The sequence below is a fragment of the Saccopteryx bilineata genome, chromosome 4, assembly GCF_036850765.1.
Source record: "Saccopteryx bilineata isolate mSacBil1 chromosome 4, mSacBil1_pri_phased_curated, whole genome shotgun sequence".
Taxonomy (NCBI): Eukaryota; Metazoa; Chordata; class Mammalia; order Chiroptera; family Emballonuridae; genus Saccopteryx; species Saccopteryx bilineata.
The window spans coordinates 55,608,769-55,629,895 of NC_089493.1; the positions used below are offsets into that span (position 1 = coordinate 55,608,769).

At 44.4% G+C, this 21,127-nt stretch overlaps 1 protein-coding gene across 1 annotated transcript in view; it reads right to left on the reverse strand.

The window, feature by feature from the left end:
- SNX1 (sorting nexin 1) overlaps positions 1-21,127 on the reverse strand; it is a 47,779-nt gene that overhangs the window by 22,063 nt on the left and 4,589 nt on the right. The window contains exon 2 of the mRNA XM_066273994.1: positions 1,703-1,811. Coding sequence (XP_066130091.1) covers positions 1,703-1,811 — 109 coding nt within the window. The remainder of the gene's footprint in view (positions 1-1,702; positions 1,812-21,127) is intronic.

The window sequence follows — 21,127 nt, forward strand, 5'->3', positions numbered from 1 at the left end:
AAACATTATGTTGCCATGCCAGTATCACGTTCCTTATTCAAAACTGCCAATGGTTCTTAATTGTCACTAGGACGAAAATTTAACTGAATTATTAGTCCTTCCAAACTAGAAGGAGACTTGACTTGGGGTGGTGAGCACACAATACAGTATACAGATGATGTATTATAGAATTGTACACCTGAAACCTATATAATTTTATTAACCAACAGCACTCCAATAAATTCAATAAAAAATTTAAATTTAAGAAAAGGCCCTGGGAAGGGGGAAGAGGAGGGGAGTAAAGAGGAACAAATATATGGTGATGGAAAATGATTTGACTTTGGGTGATGGACACATAACACAATCAACAGTTCAAATGCTATAGAGACGTTTACCTGAAACCTATGTCCTTTTATTCATCAATGTCACTCCATTATATTTAATTTTCTAAAAAAAAAGGCCCTAGTCAGGCAGCTCAGTTGGTTAGAGCATCAGTCCAACACAGCAAGTCTGCTGGTTCGATCCCCAGTCAGGGCACACACAAGAAACAACCAATGAATGCAAAAACAAGAGGAACAACAAATCAATGTTTCTCTCTCTTCCTCTCTTTTTAAAAACAAATAAATAAATAATAAAAAATTTGGAAAATGTTAAACCAAAATAAGTAAATGAATGAATGAAACCCTCCTGAACTCCATTTCCAGTCCTATCGCCCACAGCTTCTCCAAGGACCCTCCTCTGGCCCACCAGGTTTACTGACTGTCCCTCAAACATACTTTTTACTTCCTCCCAACCACTGCACCCATTCTTCTTTTTTTTTTTTTTTTTTTGTATTTTTCCGAAGCTGGAAACGGGGAGGCAGTCAGACAGACTCACGCATGCGCCCGACCGGGATCTACCCGGCACACCCACCAGGAGGCGATGCTCTGCCCCTCCGGGGGGTCGCTCTGCCGTGACCAGAGCCACTCTAGCGCCTGGGGCAGAGGCCAAGGAGCCATCCCCAGCACCCGGGCCATCTTTGCTCCGATGGAGCCTTGGCTGCGGGAGGGGAAGAGAGAGACAGAGAGGAAGGAGGGGATGGGGGTGGAGAAGCAAATGGGCGCTTCTCCTATGTGCCCTGGCTGGGAATCGAACCCGGGTCCCCCGCACGCCAGGCCGACGCTCTACCGCTGAGCCAACAGGCCAGGGCCCTATACTAGTGTTTTTCTAACTGCAGATTGTGGCTCACTTGGTGAATTTTGAATCAATTTAATGGGTTGCAAATGGCATTAAAGAAAAGAATAAAGGATTTCAGACTGTATTGAAAGTAGTAAGAGCAACATATTTAATAAAACTTGTTTCAGTTTTATACAAGTATGTATATATTTTGGATCATGACACAAAATGTATTTCTTACTATGAACCTTGGTCATAAAAGCCCCTGCTTAAGTCTGATCTCAGACCCCTCTGAGCTCCCATGACTTAGAATTTCTAACATTCTTCTGGCCACATTTATATTACTGTTTAATAGTTTATCTAACTCACATTCTTAAGTAAGATATTTATGTCTTATTTCCTAAACCTGCAAGAATCTTGATGGCAAGAACTGCATTTTATATGTTTGGAATCCACCACAATCCTAGAGTTATGCTTCCAAACATAGATATGTATTTTCAGGGGGAGGGGGGGAATTTAACTCAGTAATTTAGAAGATTCCTAGGACAACTGTTGAGTCCATACTTACCTGCAAAGAGATCCTGTGGCTCTTGGTCTTGTTCCTCATGGATCCCATTTTCTTTAGAGCCACTGCTGATGGGAAAGGAAGTAATTCTCTTTGGAGACTGGGGCTTACTCTAAAAACAAAGAGATACTATGAATAAGACAGTACCATTAAAAACAAACTGAGGGCCCTGGCTGGTTGGCTCAGTGGTAGAGCGTCGGCCTGGCGTGCAGGAGTCCCGGGTTCGATTCCTGGCCAGGGCACACAGTAGAAGCGCCCATCTGCTTCTCCACCCCTCCCCCTCTCCTTCCTCTCTGTCTCTCTTTTCCCTTCCCGCAGCCAAGGCTCTATTGGAGCAAAGTTTGACCTGGCACTGAGGATGGCTCCGTGGCCTCTGCCTCAGGCACTAGAGTGGCTCTGGATGCAACAGAGCGACGCCCCAGATGGGCAGAGCATCGCCCCCTGGTGGGCGTGCCAGTTGGATCCCGCTCGGGCGCATGTGGGAGTCTGTCTGACTGCCTCCCCGTTTCCAACTTCGGAAAAATACAAAACAAACAAACAAAAAACTGAGGCTTGACCTGTGGTGGCGCAGTAGATCAAGTGTCAACCTAGAACACTGAGACCTCTGGTTTGAAACCCTGGGCTTGCCTGGTCAAGGCACATGTGGGAGTTAATGCTTCCTACTCCTCCCCCACTTCTTTCTCTCTTTCTCTCTTTCTCTTTCTCTCTCTCTCTCTCTCTCTCTCTCTCTCTCTCTCTCTCTCTCTCTCCCTCCCTCCCCCTCCCTCTCCTATCTAAAATAAATAAATAAAATCTAAAAGCAAAAACCAAAAAGACCCTGAGAAAGTGACTTTTTTTAAGCAAAATATTCTGAGTCTTAACTTAAAGCTATATGCATCTTGATGACATTATTGGTTTCCACTGATTAGAACCTTCTTGTGGCATCCCTTGATGATAGGTTAAAATCCAAAATCTTTTTTTTTTAATTTATTGATTTCAGAGAGGTGGAAGTGGAAGAGAAAGACAGAAACATCAATCTGTTTCTGTATGTGCACTGACCAGGGATTGAACTGACAACCTTTATATAATGGGATGAGCTCTAACCAACCAAGCTATGTAGCCAGGGCCTAAAACCCAAATTCTTACTGTGCCTTCAAGTCTGTGGATCATTGGTTCTTGATTTTCAAATTAAATTTATTGGGGTGACAATGGTCAATAAGATTATGTAGGTTTCAAGTGTACAACTCTATCAAAGTGACTTTCAGTGCATCCCCTGGTCACTCCTACAGGTGTTTAGAAGAAGACAGGAGCACTAGTCATCCAGTTCAATAAGCAGCAAATTAGTATTAGTGATGTAAGTGCTGCCCTAGGAATCACAGAGCTAAAATAAACTCATACATTTTAGAGTTAGTTTCTAACACCACCATATCCTTGTTGAAATGTTGTACCACAAAGCACATGATACTGATGTATGTGTACACACAGATAATTTTCAAAAGAACCTATCCAAACACATTTTTCTTTTTCAGTTGATGGCCTTTATTCTTTCAAATGCTGATGGGGCACATTTTAGTGACCAGGCCGCCAGACTGGAGTCCAGAATTTAAAGCTCTGATGCTGGTTTACTTTGTGGCCTTAGCTAAACTGTTCACTGAAGCCCAGCTGTGGATATTACTAAACCCTTTGAGGGGCAAGGGGTTTAACACTTTACATCTAATGCTGTTTGTAAACATAACTTATCTTTTCATCCTTAACTTACACAGAAATAATTTTCAACCATACCCATGTCAGACTAGCAGAAGAAAAATCAGTCATGCTTAGCCTAGTGGACACATAGTGAAAATACTGTCATCAGCTACAAAGAAGGGTGGGGAGAGACCCAGACCAGTTACCAGAATGAACAAAGCTGGATTGTGAAAGACATGAACAGACAGCTGGGAATTTGGCTTCAAAAGCCATGGTGTGGTATTACAGGGCTTTGAAGTCAGACCCCAAGGCCAAATCAGTTACAGACCCGGCTGAGGGAATTTTTTATGAAACATTTCCTTAACAAATCTTAGGGATTTTGTTCCTCAGAAATAGGCCTTTTCTGACCTAACAGAAGAAAGGGGAATGACCGCTCTATTGAGTACCCTGAATGTACCATGCAAACAGCTCCATTCCCGTATTTGGACCACCCTCAGGGAAAGAAACTGTTACCAATATTTAGTTTTATATTAGCAAACAATGCTTCTACTGGAATTTTCCTATGCTAATAAAATTTAATGAACACTTAGTAGTTGCATATGCTTAAATGTTACACCAATTGTTAGAGACTTCTAACTGCTTCTACAATCTTAAAAAGCAGAGACAGACAACAAAAATAGGGAACAAACAAAACCCTTCCCTTTTGCCTCATACATTCCCAGCCGCCTTCCTACATGTATACTTTCTTCCTTAAGTATTCTTGTGCTCTTGCACAGTATAGGAATCTCATAAAAAGCCATCCGATTTCTTTTTAATTCGGTTCCCACTGATACCAGTTATCTGAAGATGGAAACCGAGGAGAGATTAAAACCCAAGATACGTAAAGGATATATGTTACAACCTAATTTACTAGTACCTCACCAAGAGACTGAAGCAACAGGTAAGGCAATTTACTCATTTTAAAAAGCACCTAGAGTTCCTGGCCAATTGGAACTTGCTCTCTCTCTCTCTCCCCTCCTGCAGCCATGGCTCAATTGGAGTGAATTGGCCCTGGGCGCTGAGGATGGCTCAGTGGCCTCTGCCTCAGGTGCTAAACAATGGCTGGGTTGTAACAGCCCCAGATGGGCAGAGCATCACCACCTGCTGGGCTTGCCAGGTGAATCCAGTTGGGGTGCATGCAGGAATCTGTCTCTCTGCCTCCCCTCCTCTCACTAAAAAATAAAAAAGTAATAATAATAAAAAAAGTACCTAGAAGAACCCATTCTTGTGATATGGAGATGAATAAAGCCAGCTCCCTATTCCTGATTTACCATCTAAACTTGGCAGTTTAAAGACAAAGAACATTTTCTGAAGCAATGCTATAATAGCAGTGTGTCTATCTCTGTACTAGTCAGAAGACCCAGATAGATGGAATATGCAGTGACAACTAGAGCATAATTACCTGTCTTTCTCCCTCCACCAGACCATCTTTAAGCCCAAACCATAGTTGCTTGGCTAGAACTGTGATGAAAACAAAGACCTCTGCTCCCTTGGCAACTAGGTAAACAACTACCTGTGAGAACAGAAAACTGCTCCTCAGATATCCTCTGGGACTCCATCCCAAAAACCATTCAGGGCTGAGTTCTAAGAAAGCTGAAGATTAGATCGATTGCTATATTTACTACCCTAATCTTTTTTTTTTTTTTTTTTTTTTTTTTTTTTTTTTTTTTTTTTTTTTTTTACAGAGGCAGAGATAGACAGGGACAGACAGACAGGAACGGAGAGAGATGAGAAGCTTCAATCATCAGTTTCTCGTTGCGCTTGCGACTTCTTAGTTGTTCATTGATTGCTTTCTCACATGTGCCTTGACCACGGGCCTTCAGCAGACCGAATAACCCCCTGCTGGAGCCAGCGACCTTGGGTCTAAGCTGGTGAGCTCTTTTGCTCAAGCCAGATGAGCCCGCGCTCAAGCTGGCGACCTCGGGGTCTCGAACCTGGGTCCTTCCGCATCCCAGTCCGACGCTCTATCCACTGTGCCACCACCTGGTCAGGCTACTACCCTAATCTTTCCTCTGTTTTTCTTCTATGTACATAAAAATCTTTATTTAAGATTTTATTGATTGAATTTAGAGAGACATATAGAGAAAGGCAGGGGGAGGAGCAGGAAGCATCAACTTGTAGTAGTTACTTCTCATACGTGCCTTGACTGGGCAAGCCCAGGGTTTCAAACCAGTGATCTCAGCATTCCAGGTCAGGCAATGTGCATAAAAGTTTGTATTCTGTCTTTGCCCCTACAATCTGAACGTTTTTCATGTCATTAAGAGTTGCACAAAAATTCCCACTCTTAGTGACTTAACTGTCTATTGTACTGGTATACCACACATTCATTTCCCTAACAATAAACATTTAGACAATTTCCAGGTATCTGTTTATTTTTCCCCCAAGGGAGAAAGAGAGACAGACAGGAAGGGAGAGAGATGAGAAGCAACAACTCATAGTTGCAGCATCTTAGTTGTTCATTGATTGTTTTTTCATATGTGCCTTGACCGGGGGGCTCAAACCAAGCCAGTGATTCCTTGCTCAAGCCAGCAACCTGGGCTCAAGCCAGTGACCATGGGGTCATGTCTATGATCCCACACTCAAGCCAGATGAGCCCACACTCAAGCCAGAGACCTCAGGGTTTTGAACACGGGTCCTCAGTGTCCCAGGCCACTCTATCCACTACGGCATCGCCTGGTCAGACAATTTCTAGGTTTTATTTATTTATTTTATATATATAAATATTTTATATATATAGGATATATATAAAATATATATTTTAGTGAGAGAAAGAGAGAGAGAAAGAGAAAGGGAGAGAGATTAGAAGCATCAACTCATAGTTGCAACTCTGGTTGTACACTGATTGCTTTCTCAGACGTGCCTTGATCAGTCGGCTCCAGCTGAGCTAGTGACCCCTTGCTCAAGCCAACAACCATGGGGTCATTTCTATAATCCCACACTCAGTCAGCAATCCTGCACTCAAGCTGGTGAGCCCATGCTCAAGCAAGTGACCTTGGGGTTCTGAACCTGGGTCCTCAGCTGCACCACTGCACCACTGCCTGGTCAGGAAACAGTTTCCAGGTTTCTTAGTCATTACAAATAATGATGTGATATCCATCCATGTGTGTGTGTGTGTGTGTGTCACACACATCTGATTATTTCCTTGGGAGAGACCTGTAGGCAGGATTACTAAACATTAAAAATTTTCAGGCACATGCAGGAGTCTGTCTGACTGCCTCCCCGTTTCCAACTTCAGAAAAATACAAAATTAAAATTTTTTGAAAAAAAAATTTTTTTAGAGGTTCTGCTGCCTGGCTGGTGGTGGCACAGTGGATAAAGCATTGAACTGGAGTGCCACCATTCAAAACCCAAGGTTGCTGGTTTGATCCCATGGTCACAGGCTCGAGCCCGGGATCCTGTTGTTGCCAGCTGAATCCCTAGTCAAGGCACCTATGAGAAGCAATCAATGGATGCATAACTAAAGTAGAGCAAAGGATCGATACTTCTTTTTCTCCCTCTCCCCCCTCCGTCCCTCAAAAAAAAAAATAAAGAAAGAAAGAAAGCCCACGACCATCTTACATCCCCCTCTTTTCACCAGCAATGTATCAACGTACTGCATCCATCGCAACATTAAGCATTCTGCCATTTAAAAAATCTTTGCCAGGTTTCCGTGTTTACTGGCCATGTGACTTGATGTACTTTACCCATTTTTCTAAGCAAAGTTAACTTTTACTAGTTAGTTGTACACCTACCTATCTTACAAAAATATGTTTACCTCTCTCTCTGGCATATTGTTCAGTATTCCTCCCAAACTTTATCTCTGTTCACATTTGTTTTATTTTTTACCCTGTTGACGTAAAAAATGTCCAAACCTAGAGAATTTTTGTGAAGTTTATCTGAGCCAAAACTGATGACATATGGGGAAGCAAGATCTCAAATACTCCTGAGAATAATAGGTTGCAGTTTCTTTTTATAAATTTGGAATGAAGGAAGGCAAAAAAGATCACATGCAGGTAGGAGAAAGCAAGGTAGGAATTGGATTAGAGATTAGTTAAGATTGTAAGGTGCCTGACCAGGCAGTGGCGCAGTGGATAGAGCGTCGGACTGGGATGCAGAGGACCCAGGTTTGAGACTCCGAGGTCGCCAGCTTGAGCAAGGGCTCATCTGGTTTGAGCAAAAGCTCACCAGCTTGAGCCCAAGGTCACTGGCTTGAGTAAGGGGTTACTCGGTCTGCTGAAGGCCCACAGTCAAGGCACGTATGAGAAAGCAATCAATGAACAATTAAGGTGTTGCAATGCACAACGAAACACTAATGATTGGTGCTTCTCATCTCTCTGTTCCTGTCTGTCTGACCCTGTCTATCCCTCTCTCTGACTCTCTCTGTCTCTGTAAAAAAAAAAAAAAAAAAAAAGAAAAAAGATTGTAAGGTGTGGGCAATGGAGAAAGGTCACGTGAGAAACCAGACCCGGGAACTTTGGCTAGAATCGCCCACACCCATGTGCACCAAAAGAAACTTCCCAGAGTCCTTGGGAAAAGAGTGACTGTCCGCCAGCCAGTGAGATTTCGTCACATCATATTAACTCAACCACCCTAGACGGTTAATACCCCCCCCACGGTTTTATCCGTGTGACTTCCCTGGCCTCTGTCCCCAGGACCAGGGAACGTCGTCGTTGGGAAGCACTGTACTAAACAAAGCTTTTATTATTCCACTTTGTGGCTACGCCCTTCCTTCTTCTTCGGCAGGGAAAAATACCTTACATTTGGTGCCGAAACCCGGGGGGAGTTGAAGTCCGCAAGAGACTGCTCCTTTCCCCTTCCCTTCCGAGGAAGAACCAGGATCTCTGACCTTCAGCACACGGTGCAGTAAGTCCCCTGCCTCCAGCCTCCCCTCAGTTCTTTCCGCTGAGAATCCTTGTCCAAAATCGCAGCTGTGTCAGTGACTTCTTTTCTGTTCCGAGTGCGTGTGTGCCCATGGAGACGTCCCAAGCACATCCATTTTACTTATCTGTTCGGTGGCAGAGCTTGAGTCGTGGGATGCCAATTCTCATCTCTGACCACTACAAGGACTGAGGGCAGCTGTGAGGGCACAGGAATCTAAACCTAATCCAAAAACACTCCTGGAGTGCCTTATCTGAAATCTCTCCCTCCCTAAAGAAGAAACTGTCCTTCTCCGCTGTGGCCAGGATACAGAACCCACTGCATAATCAAACCAGGTAGTCTCATGAAGGGACTTTCGATTTTAACACCTTCACCAATTTAACTATCGCCAAAGAACTGGGAACTGGTTGGAGATCCCTTACATTCAGGGCTTCTAGTTATTTGCGCTCCCGTCCTAATCCCTGTGCCGCCTGCTACATGGTGCAGGCCCATTTTGGCCAGAGAAACCTCACCTAAACCCTCCACTCCTGATCTATCCTCCTTCGCCCGACCCCCAACTCTCTCCCCCTCTTGCCTGAACCTCGGGGGCACCCCTCTCCAGACCCCTCTCTGGTCCCTCTGCAGACCTCTTCACTCGGGTCTCTTCCCTCCAAGAGCTCCCTCTCCACCCTTCGCTGGATCCTGTTTCTCATTCACCTGCAAATACCAGTCTCTCTTTCTCCTCCCCTGCTGGCCAGGGGCCCCTCCCTTCTCCACTGTGTTCTTAAACTCGTCCTCCGTCAGGCCATTCTCAGCCTGCCATTGGCCCTTACACCAGTTTGCAGGACTCCTTGACCCCATGGCCCAACCCCAGTCTTCTTGCAGGAAGGCCTGGTCTTGTCCTGCCTCTGGCTCCAGCGTTTCTGGTTGGATCTGGGTTCCGGGCTCCCCAGAATAAGTTCCTCCTCTTATTCTCAACCCCAAACCCCTATCCGAGACCTGTGAACATGGCATTTAAAGTTTTTAATGGTTGCGGCTAGTAGAAAAAGGCCAAGGCTGTTCGCCAGGCCCACATGCAGCAGAAGGTAACTCTCCAAAGCCAGGCTATTGTGGCAGCCCTGAGGCCGGCAGAGCAACAGGGGCAAGGCACAGGAGGTGCCAGACCCAAGTCCAGGCCGCAAGGAGGAATCCCACCAGGAGCTTGCTTTAAATGTGGCAAGGAGGGTCACTGGTCCCGACAGTGCCCCTGCCCCAACTGCAAGCAGTCCGGTCACTGGTGGAGCAATTGCCTCTTTGGGCAACAGGATTCTCCTCAGCGCCTCTATGTGGAGGACAAGCCACCCAAATGGGAGGCCAAGCCAGCCAGGCAGGCCCACCGCTCAAACTCCTCAGCCTCATGGACAACTGACGTGACCTGGACTTAAAGACTCCTATCACCCTCGCCAAGCCCAGGGTAATGCTGCAAATAGCGGGTAAGTCCATCTCTCATTTCTTGTGGACATGGGAGCTGCCTTCTCTGTTTTTCCATCACACTCTGGACCTCTAGTTCCCTCCCGGGTCTCAGTATGGGAGTGAATGGGACCCCTTTTTTTCCCCTTCACATACCACCTCTGACATGCAGTTTGGACAGAATCCCATTTTCGCACTCCTTCTTAGTTATGCCATCATACCCTGTACCCCTCCTACGTTGAAACACTCTACAAAGTCTCGAAACCACTAAACAGCTGCCAACATCTTCCTCACTACCAAGGGTTCCCCCATAATCAATACTACCTTCATTTCTAACCACGTCTCTCGCCTCAAGCTTGCCCCCATGCAGGACTGCTGGCAGTTGGAACAGATGTTCCTCGCGACTCCCCTCAAAGCCACCACCTTCCAATCTCCCCCTCCCCATGACACCCCTAATCAGCAGGAAATAGCCAGACGAATAGCAGTGCCCCTATTTAACACAAAAGGTCAGAATGTAAGGTGTGAGCAATGGGAGAAGGTCACGTGAGAAACCAGACCCAGGAACTTTGGCTAGAACTGCCCACACTCATGCGCACCAAAAGAAACTTCCCAGAAGTCCTTGGGAAAAGAGTGTCCGCCACCAAGTGGGATTTCGTCAGGTCATATTAACTCGACCACCCTAGATGACCCTTAAATACCCCCCACGTGGTTTTATCCATGTGACTTCCCTGGCCTCTGTCCCGGGACCAGGGAACATCATCTGGAAAGTGCTGTACTAAATAAAGCTTTTATTATTCCACACTTCGTGGCTATGCCCTTCCTTTTTCCTCAGCAAGGGGTGGGGGGGATACCTTACAAAGATTATATACACTCTTGAGGGGGTTAAAGACCTTGAGGAGTGCCCTGGCCTACTAGCTCAATTAGAGTATCATCAGGGCACATAAAAAAATCGACCAATTAATGCATAAATAGATGGAACAACAAATCAAATCAAATCAATGAGTCTCTCTCTTCCCCTTTCTCTCTCTTAAAAAAAAATCAATATAGCCTGACTGGGCAGTGGCGCAGTGGATAGAGTGTCGGATTGGAATGCGGAAGACCCAGGTTCGAGACCCCGAGGTTGCCAGCTTGAGCGCAGGCTCATTTGGTTTGAGCAAAAGCTCACCAGCTTGAGCCCAAGGTCGCTAGGTCGCTGGCTCCAGCAAGGGGTTACTCGGTCTGCTGAAGGCCCGTGGTCAAGGCACATATAAGAAAGCAATCAATGAACAACTAAGGTGTTGCAACTCGCAATGAAAAGCTAATGATTGATGCTTCTCATCTCTGTTCCTGTCTGTCTGTCCTTGTCTATCCCTCTCTCTGACTCTCTCTGTCTCTGCAAAAAAACAAACAAAAAAGGTGAAGGGATTATTGTAATATTATAAGCAAAATTGTTAGAAAATATTCACGGGGATGTCAAGTACAGCTAGGGAATATACTCAATAATACTGTAGTAACTATTTACAGTTGTAGGTACTCTTAAGTATTGAGGAAATGACTCTGTAAAGTATATGATTGTCTAGCCATTATGCTGCACACCAGAAACGAATACAAAATAATACTAAATGTAAACTGTAATTTAAAAAATTAAATTAATAAAAACACAAAGGTCACATTTTGCCTGACCTGCAGTGGCAAGTAGATAAAGTGTCAACCCTGAAATGCTGAGGTCGCCAGTTCGAAACCCTAGGTTTCCTGGTCAAGACACATATGACAAGCAATCAGTGAACAACTAAAGTGAAGCACCTATGAGTTGATATTTATTGTTCCCTTCCCCTCTGCTTTCTCTGTAAAATTCAATAAATAAAATCTTAAGGCCCTGGCAGGTTGGCTCAGTGGTAGAGCGTCAGCCTGGCATATGGGAGTCCCGGGTTCAATTCCCGGCCAGGGCACACAGGAGAAGTGCCTATCTGCTTCTCCACCCCTCCCCCTCTCCTTCCTCTCTGTCTCTTTCTTCCCCTCCTGCAGCCAAGGCTCCAGTGGAGCAAAAGATGGCCCGGTGCTGAGGATGGCTCCATGGCCTCTGCCTCAGGCGCTAGAATGGCTCTGGTTGCAACACAGCAACACCCCAGATGGGCAGAGCATCGCCCCCTGGTGGGCATGCCGGGTGGATCCTGGTCGGGCACATGCAGGAGTCTGTCTGACTGCCTCTCCGGTTCCATCTTCAGAAAAATACAAAAAATAATAATAATAAAAATAAAAATCTTAAAAAATAAACAATTGTTTATTTCTGGGAGAGGTCAAATTTGAAATTAAGTCTTGATTTGCTGTTTTGGGGAAAGATGACTCCCTTTTAGGCCTGTTATTTCTTCTCTTTTTTGTGTGTGTATGTGTGACAGAGACAGATAGGGATGGACAGACAGGAAGGGAGAGATAAGCATCAATTCTTTGTTTTGGCTCCTTAGTTGTTCATTGATTGCTCTCTCATATGTGCCTTGATGGGGGGGTGGGGGGGCTACAGCAGAGCAAGTGACCCTGCACTCAAGCCAAGACCTCAGGGTTTCAAACCTGGATTCTCTGCATCCCAGTCCGATGCTCTATCCATTGTGCCACCACCTGGTCAGGCTAGGCCTGTTATTTCTTTTTTAACATACTGAAGAGTATCAAGCACACAGTTGGCCTTCGAGGCATAATATTCTCAAGTTTTATGTAAAATAGGATTCAAAAGCTGAGCAGAAATATTTTCAAGGGTAAAAATAAATGGACTGCTCTTAAGTGGTATTCCATATTTGCACAGAGCTATTAATAGAAAACAAGTCCTCCATGACACTAAGAATCTATAATATTGGCTTGTGTGAACAGAAAAGGGGTTCTAGGTCTTTTCCTCCTGGAAGCAGGCCACAGTCTGCCCCCTCCCCTTACTTTCTCCTAAGCTCCTAAGCTCCAAGGACCCTACTTTTGCCTCTGTAACTTGTTTCCTGAGCCCATTTCTTTTACTTCTGTGACTTTCTAAATACTGTATTTCCCCATGTATAAGATGCACCCTTTTTCGAAAAATTTGGGGTCTAAAAACTGGGTGTATCTTATACAGTGGTTATAGATTTTTTACTTGCATTTCCTGCTTTTTTGTGCTTGTCTTTGAACTCATTGTTGAAGATAGTGATTCATCATTAGATACAGATGAGGACAAACTAATGGATGGGAGTTTTGACAGTGATGAGGAGTTGTATAAATTTTATGATGAATAAATAACTTTACATAATACATTTTTATGTATTAAGTTCAATAACTGTACATAATACTTTTTTTTTTTTTCAAATTTTGGGCCCCCAAATTAAGGTGTGTCTTATACATGGGGAAATATGGTAACTTTCTGTCAAAAAGAAAAAAAAAGGCAGTCTCCCTCACGGGAGCAGGCCTGCACCTTCCTCCTCCCACCCTTCTTCCTAGGTGTGTGTTTCCCTTGCTCCTCTCTTTCTCCTACATTCTAAGGGACCCCCTGAGACTTGCAACAAGGGAGCCATGGGCAGCAGCAGCTCAGCCTGGGTTAACCCTCTAAACCAGTGGTAGTCAACCTGGTCCCTACCGCCCACTAGTGGGCGTTCCAGCTTTCATGGTGGGCGGTAGCAGAGCAACCAAAGTATAAATAAAAAGATAGATTTAACTATAGTAAATTGCTTTATAAAGATTTATTCTGCCAAACTTAGTGGAAATCCAACATAAAGTACTTGGTAAGTAATTATTATTATATGCTTTAACTTGCTGTAACTCGGCCCTGGCCGGTTGCTCAGCGGTAGAGCGACGGCCTGGTGTGCAGGAGTCCCCAGTTCGATTCCCGGCCAGGGCACACAAGAGAGGCGCCATTTGCTTCTCCACCCCTCCCCCTCTCCTTCCTCTCTGTCTCTCTCTTCCCCTCCCGCAGCAAGGCTCCATTGGAGCAAAGATGGCCCGGGCGCTGGGGATGGCTCTGTGGCCTCTGCCTCAGGCGCTAGAATGGCTCTGGACGCAACAGAGCGACGCCCCAGAGGGGCAAAGCATCGCCCCCTGGTGGGCATGCCAGGTGAATCCCGGTCGGGCGCATGTGGGAGTCTGTCTGCCTCCCCGTTTCCAACTTTGGAAAAATGAAAAAAATAAATAAATAAATAACTTGCTGTAACTTTGCTTTATAAATTTTATAAAGTTACTTCCCTACTTTATAAATCACCATTACTGTGGAACCAGTGGGCAGTTAGAAAATTTTACTACTAACAGAGATACAAAAGTGGGCGGTAGGTATAAAAAGGTTGACTACCCCTGCTCTAAACCTATTTCCAAGGCTCCTTTGCCCACTCAGTCCCTTCTGAGTTTATTCCTGAAAGGTCAGTAAATCCTTGTTTTACATGCCCTATCCATTTTTCTAGTGCATCTAGGTTAACACAGGTTTGTTTGAGGTTTTTGCATTTTTCTGAAGTTGGAAACGGGGAGACAGTCAGACAGACTCCCGCATGCGCCCAACCGGGATCCACCCGGCACATTCACCAGGGGGCAATGCTCTGCCCATCTGGGGCGTTGCTCTGTTGCAACCAGAGCCATTCTAGCACCCGAGGCAGAGGCCACAGAGCCATCCTCAGCGCCCGGGCCAACTTTGCTCCAATGGAGCCTTGGCTGCGGGAGGGGAAGAGAGAGACAGAGAGGAAGGAGAGGGGGAGGGGTGGAGAAGCAGATAGGCACTTCTCCTGTGTGCTCTGGCCGGGAATCGAACCCGGGACTCCTGCATGCCAGGCCAACACTCCACCACTGAGCCAACCGGCCAGGGCTATACAGTTTTAAAATAAGTGTGAATACCCTCAAGAGAGCACATAATCTTGTGTACTATCCTGTAATCCAATCCCCGTCTTGCTTTCTCCCACCTTCAGGTAATCTTCCTTTACTTCCTCCTTAATTTCCAATGTATAATAGCTGGAAAATTTATTATCTGGAGCATCTAAGATCTTGTTCTGGGCAACTGATTGGCTCACATAAATTCTTTAAAAAAATTCTCTACAGCAGGGGTCCCCAAACTTTTTACACAGGGGGCCAGTTCACTGTCCCTCAGAGCACTGGAGGGCTAGACTATTAAAAAAAACTATGGCCTGACCAGGCGGTGGCGCAGTGGATAGAGTGTTGGACTGGGATGCAGAAGGACCAGGTTCGAGACCCCGAGGTCACCAGCTTGAGCGCGGGCTCATCTGGCTTGAGCAAAGCTCACCAGCTTGGACCCAAGGTCGCTGGCTCCAGCAAGGGGTTACTCTGTCTGCTGAAGGCCCACAGTTAAGGCACATATGAGAAAGCAATCAATGAACAACTAAGGTGCCGCAACGAAAAACTGATAATTGATGCTTCTCATCTCTCTCCGTTCCTGTCTGTCTGTCCCTATCTGTCCCTCTCTCTGACTCTCTGTCCCTGTAAATAAATAAATAAAATTAAATAAAAAAAAACTATGAACAAATCCCTATGCACACTGCGCATATCTTTTTTTTTTTTTTGTATTCTTCTGAAGCTGGAAACGGGGAGAGACAGTCAGACAGACTCCCGCATGCACCCGACCGGGATCCACCCGACACGCCCACCAGGGGCGATGCTCTGCCCACCAGGGGGCGATGCTCTGCCCCTACCGGGCGTCGCTCTGCCACGACCAGAGCCACTCTAGCGCCTGGGGCAGAGGCCAAGGAGCCATCCCCAGCGCCTGGGCCATCTTTGCTCCAATGGAGCCTTGGCTGCGGGAGGGGAAGAGAGAGACAGAGAGGAAGGGGGGGGTGGAGAAGCAAATGGGCGCTTCTCCTATGTGCCCTGGCTGGGAATCGAATCCAGGTCCCCCACATGCCAGGCCGACGCTCTACCGCTGAGCCAACCGGCCAGGGCCACATATCTTATTTTAAAGTAAAAAAACAAAACGGGAACAAATACAATATTTAAAATAAAGAACAAGCGCCTGACCAGGCGGTGGTGCAGTGGATAGAGCGTCGGACTGGGATGCAGAGGACCCAGGTTCGAGACCCCAAGGTCGCCAGCTTGAGCGCGGGCTCATCTGGTTTGAGCAAAAGCCCACCAGCTTGAACCCAATGTCGCTGGCTCCAGCAAGGGGTTACTCGGTCTGCTGAAGGCCTGCGGTCAAGGCACATATGAGAAAGCAATCAATGAACAACTAAGGTGTTGCAGTGCGCAATGAAAAACTAATGATTGATGCTTCTCATCTCTCTCCATTCCTGTCTGTCTGTCCTTGTCTATCTCTCTCTCTCTCACTCTCTGTCTCTGTAAAAAAAATAAAAAATTAAAAAAAAAAAAAGAAAATAAAGAACAAGCAAATTTAAATCAACAAACTGACCAGTATTTCAATGGGACCTATGCTCCTCTCACTAACCACCAATGAAAGAGGTGCCCCTTCCGGAAGTGCAGCAGGGGTCCGGATAAATGGCCTTGGGGCTGCATGCGGCCCGCGGGCTGTAGTTGGGGGACCCCTGCTCTACAGGTTCAGATGATTCCTTTTTTTTAAAGTTTTTTTTATTACTGATGTTAGAGAGAGGAGAGAGAGATAGAGAAAGGCAGGGGGGAGGAGTGGGAAGGATCAGCTCGTAGTTGCTTCCCGCATGTGCCTTGACAGAGCAAGCCCAGGGTTTTGAACAGGCGACCTCAGCATCCCAGGTCGACGCTTTATCCACCGTGCCACCACAGGTCAGGCTGGATGATTCTTATGTTGACATTTGACATCAAAACAAATACCCACTTAGGCATTATAATACATTTCATATGCTATGCCTAAGATTAAAACGCTAATTTATAATCAGTATTAAGGTATCATGTATATTAAAAAGCTAACTTTGAATTATTAAAAACTTTTTTGATTGATTTTAGAGACAGAGAGAGGAAGGGAAGGAAGGAGAAAGGGAGAGAGATGCATTCATTGGTTGCTCTCCTGTAGATGCCCTGACCACGCCTGAACCCTCAACCTTGGCATTTCAGGATGGTGTTCAAACTGACTGAGCTATCCACCAGCACTTATCTGAATAAATTTTAGGAAGGACTCATTTGGGGGGAAAGGAGGAGGCATACTGATTACACTGAGTGACGAAACCAATATTAAAAACCAGCCTTACTTTGCAATCCATATTTTAAAAACCTCTTAGTAGTCAATTAGTCATAAAACTATATGTGTATTTGAAAGGGGCTAAATTTCAAGGAACAGATAAAATTGTGAAGAAAATGGTACGTTTGTGATGTACTTAACAAAACCAAAGCCTGCCTACTTCTCTCTGCCCTACCTACATTTTCTTTCTTTTTTCTTTTTTTTTTAATAAAGGAAGCATTATTTCCTTTAGTGATAGGATCCTAGGTTACGATATCCAACACTTGCTGACTCCCTTTGACTGTTAATTCTAGCAGGTGGTTCCACTGATAAGCTATTTAAAAGTTCAAGTGCTTCTGTTTATAAGAGCACACAGACAGCCTAGTCTTCTCAGAAAGGTGCTAGAAAGATCTGCCAGCAAGAGAACAGTTGTATTAAAAGCAAACAGGTATTCCTATCACCAGCCTCAAACCCTGAGAACCAGGCTATTAATGCAGTTTTCTTAGCTCAGGGAAGGACAGACCCGGACTTGCTGTCTCTCAAAGCTGACACAACCATTCAGTACTCAAGTCCTGCAATTCTGGGTAATTTCCATTTAGGTTAACAAGTTGTGACTCTTCTTCCTGTTGCTCAGCTGCTCTTTGCTCCTTATAGAACCCTTCCTTGCCTTAAGTTCAAGGGACCTCCAAAGGGCCATAATGTTAAAACTCAACTGCATATATACATCAAATCCAAATTAAAAGCTAAGGTAACACTGCTTCTGGAGAACTAGAGTACTTACTTTCTGACAGAAAATTAGATTTAGTAAGGCAAGATGGAGCTATGGTATTGTGTGACCATACTAATGCAACAAGGCAAGAACAGTTAGTAATAAGCAACACCAGAAGCTATATCCAGATGATAACAGAGCAGTCAGGAAGTCTTTTAAAAATTACCCTGGAAGACCTTGGCTTGAAATACTGCTCCTTTTGCCATCTTTACTTCTAAGAAGAAGCAAGTGCAGTGGGACAGTGTATTAGGTTTCTAGTGCTGCTGCAACAAATTATCACACATTTACAGCTTTAAAAGTGCAAATATTTTCTAACAGTTCTGCGGAAGTCAGTACAGGTCTCACAAGGCTAAAATCAAGGTGTCATCAGGACTGTGTTTCTTTCTGGAGGTTCTATGAGAGACTCCATTTCCTTGTTGCTTCTAATTTCAAGAAGCTGCCCACATTCCTTGGTTCATGGCTTGCTCTCTTCAAACAACAAAGGTGTATCTCTCTCTACCTTCCCTCCCCGACCAAAGATAACTGACAAAGAAGTCAGTCATCTTCTGTAGTCATTCTCTGACTTCTATTTTTAAAGGATTCTTGTGATTACACTGGATCCATAGAATCCAAATTAATTTCCCTACCTTAAAGACAGCTGATTGCCCGACCAGGTGGTGGCGCAATGGATTGAATGTCAGACTGGGACCCAGGGGACCCAGGTTTGAAACCCTGGAGTCACCAGCTTGAGCCCAAGATCGCTGGCTTGAGCAAGGGGTCACTCAGTCTGCTGAAGATCCCCAGTCAAGGCACACATGAGAAAGCAATCAATGAACAACTAAGATGCTGCAACGAAGAAATGATGCTTCTCATCTCTCTCCCTTCCTGTCTGTCTGTCCCTCTATCTGTCAAAAAAAAAAAAAAAAGCTGATTCACAACCTTAATTCTGTCTTCAATCTTAATCCCCCTTTGCTTTATAAACTTTAATTCACAGATTCCAGAATTAGGACATAAATATTTTGGGGAGAGGGCAACTACTTTGCCTATTACAAAGTAACTCTTCTCCCACACCAGGTGTCAAAACAGCACACATGCACTGCATTAAAAGCTTCTGTGCTTGGGACACTGAATGTCCACTGGATTTGGGCACAGGTACATCTTACTCAACAGATTGGGTAAATCTCTGATTAATCCAAATGATTTCACAACATTACCCCTCTTACTGTATTTATTAAAGTAGGTGTTCTTATCCTGGAGTCTGTGAAGCAAAGAATTCAGGAGGGTTCTATAAACTTAGATGGTGATAAAACTACAACTTCATTTTCAATAACCTCTAACTGAAATTCAGCATTTTCTTTCATTACAAAAAAAAGGCAAAAGCTTGACCTGTGATGTACAGTGGATAGAGCATTGACTTGGAATGCTGGGGTCACCAGTTCGAAACCCTGGGCTTGAATGGTGAAGGCACATAAGAGAAGCAATAACTACGAGTTAATACTTGACAATCCTCCCCCTCCTCTTTCTAAAAATCAATAAATAAAATCTTTATAAAAAATTGGTAATAAATGATAATACTAACAGCAGGACCTGAAAATTTAATAGAAATTAGATATTTTATATATTACAGTTGTTATAAACTTTAAAATATCAGTTATGCTCATCTCTACTTAAAAATTATGGTTATTAGAGCTATCCTTAGATCTTATTATTTAAAGTATTAAAAAGCACACATTACTAACATAAAATCTTTTTAATACTTTGATAACTGCATTTTAGTGTAATTGGTTTCCTTTCTGAGAATAGGTTGTCAGGCTTCACTGGACTGCTAATGGGTCCATGACACAAAAAAAATAATCTCTGAGGTAAAGAAACAAGTAAAAATTATAAAGGGGGAGCAAGAAGGGTGAAGAAAATGACCTCAAAACTGACCACAGAGCTAGTTAGGAAAAACCATGAGCATGCCCATTAGAGACCTCAGAGTGAAAGGGCATACATACCATGATCTACCAAAATTTAGCTACTGACATTCTACTGAATTCTCTGGTGGAATTTTCCTACTGAACTTTTGGGGTTTCAAGCTACTATAACTCTGAAGGGCCCAGAAAATTGCAGAAGGACCACAGCACTAATGGCTATATCAACTTCTAAACTGAAAAGGCAAACCCAGTTCAAATCTGCTTTGAAAGCAGAACAAAGCCCCAGCTGTCCATCTGACTAAGCAAAAGAATGAGAGAAAAAGTTGAGCAACAGGCTTTTCCTGGAGATGAGCTATGTTACCGCTACTTGCTCTAGTAACTATCCACTACTCGTGATTTATTTCTGCCAACAATTACTCAAGAGTGCTGAGAAGCTTTGAGGACTAAGGAAGAGAAATTAAGTGTTCTTTTTTTTTTTATTCTTTTTTTTAAATTTTATTTATTTATTTTAGAGAGGAGAGGCAGAGAGGAGAGAGAGACAGAGAGAGAGAAGGGGGGAGGAGCTGGAAGCATCAACTCCCATATGTGCCTTGACCAGGCAAGCCCAGGGTTTTGAACCGGCGACCTCAGCATTTCCAGGTCGACGCTTTATCCACTGCGCCACCACAGGTCAGGCTATGTGTTCTTTTTCCTCTCCCTTCCCAACCAAAGAAATCATAATCAAGTCATCATAAATACCTTACAGCTTCTCAGTCTTCTGGCTAAGAACAAGTGAAAAGATACCTTAACAGGACTCTGTTTCTCATATGCTCCAAACTTGAATTTAAACAGTTTTTAGCATGAGGTTATCTGAAGTATGGTCAAATTCATAGAAACAGAAGGTAAAATGGTGGTTAGCAGGGGCTGGAGGGAGAGGGGAAAGGGGAAGTTGTTTAATGTGTATAATTTCAGAAATGCAAGATGAAAAAGTTCTGGAGATTGTGTTTCACAAAAATGTGAATATATATATTTTTTTTTTTTTTTTTTTTTTGCAATTCTTTTTTTTTTTTTAATTTTATTTATTCATTTTTTAGAGATGAGAGAGAGAGACAGAGAGAGAGAGAGAGAGAGAGAGAAGGGGGGAGGAGCTGGAAGCATCAACTCCCATATGTGCCTTGACCAAGCAAGCCCAGGGTTTTGAACCGGCGACCTCAGCATTTCCAGGTCGACACTTTATCCACTGCGCCACCACAGGTCAGGCCAAATGTGAATATATTTAACAATAAATAATTAAATAATTAAACTAAATAATTAAAATTATTATGAAGGTAAATTTTGTGTTTTTCACCACAATTTGTTGCCTCTCAGGATACTTGTATTGATCACAGATATAGGGGTGGATTCCTTGCTTGTCTAAATGTTAAACACCAGTGAGAATATGTAAATAATTCTTGATTAATCAAAAACGATTCAATATATGACCTTTCATGTCCCCTTCTATTACCTTTTTAAAGTTGATTTTAGATGGCCCTGGCCGGTTGGCTCAGTGGTAGAGCGTCGACCTGGCGTGCAGGAGTCCCGGGTTCGATTCCCGGCCAGGGCACACAGGAGAAGCGCCCATCTGCTTCTCCACCCCTCCCCCTCTCCTTCCTCTCTGTCTCCCTCTTCCCCTCCCGCAGCCGAGGCTCCATTGGAGCAAAGATGGCCCGGGCACTGGGGATGGCTCCTTGGCCTCTGCC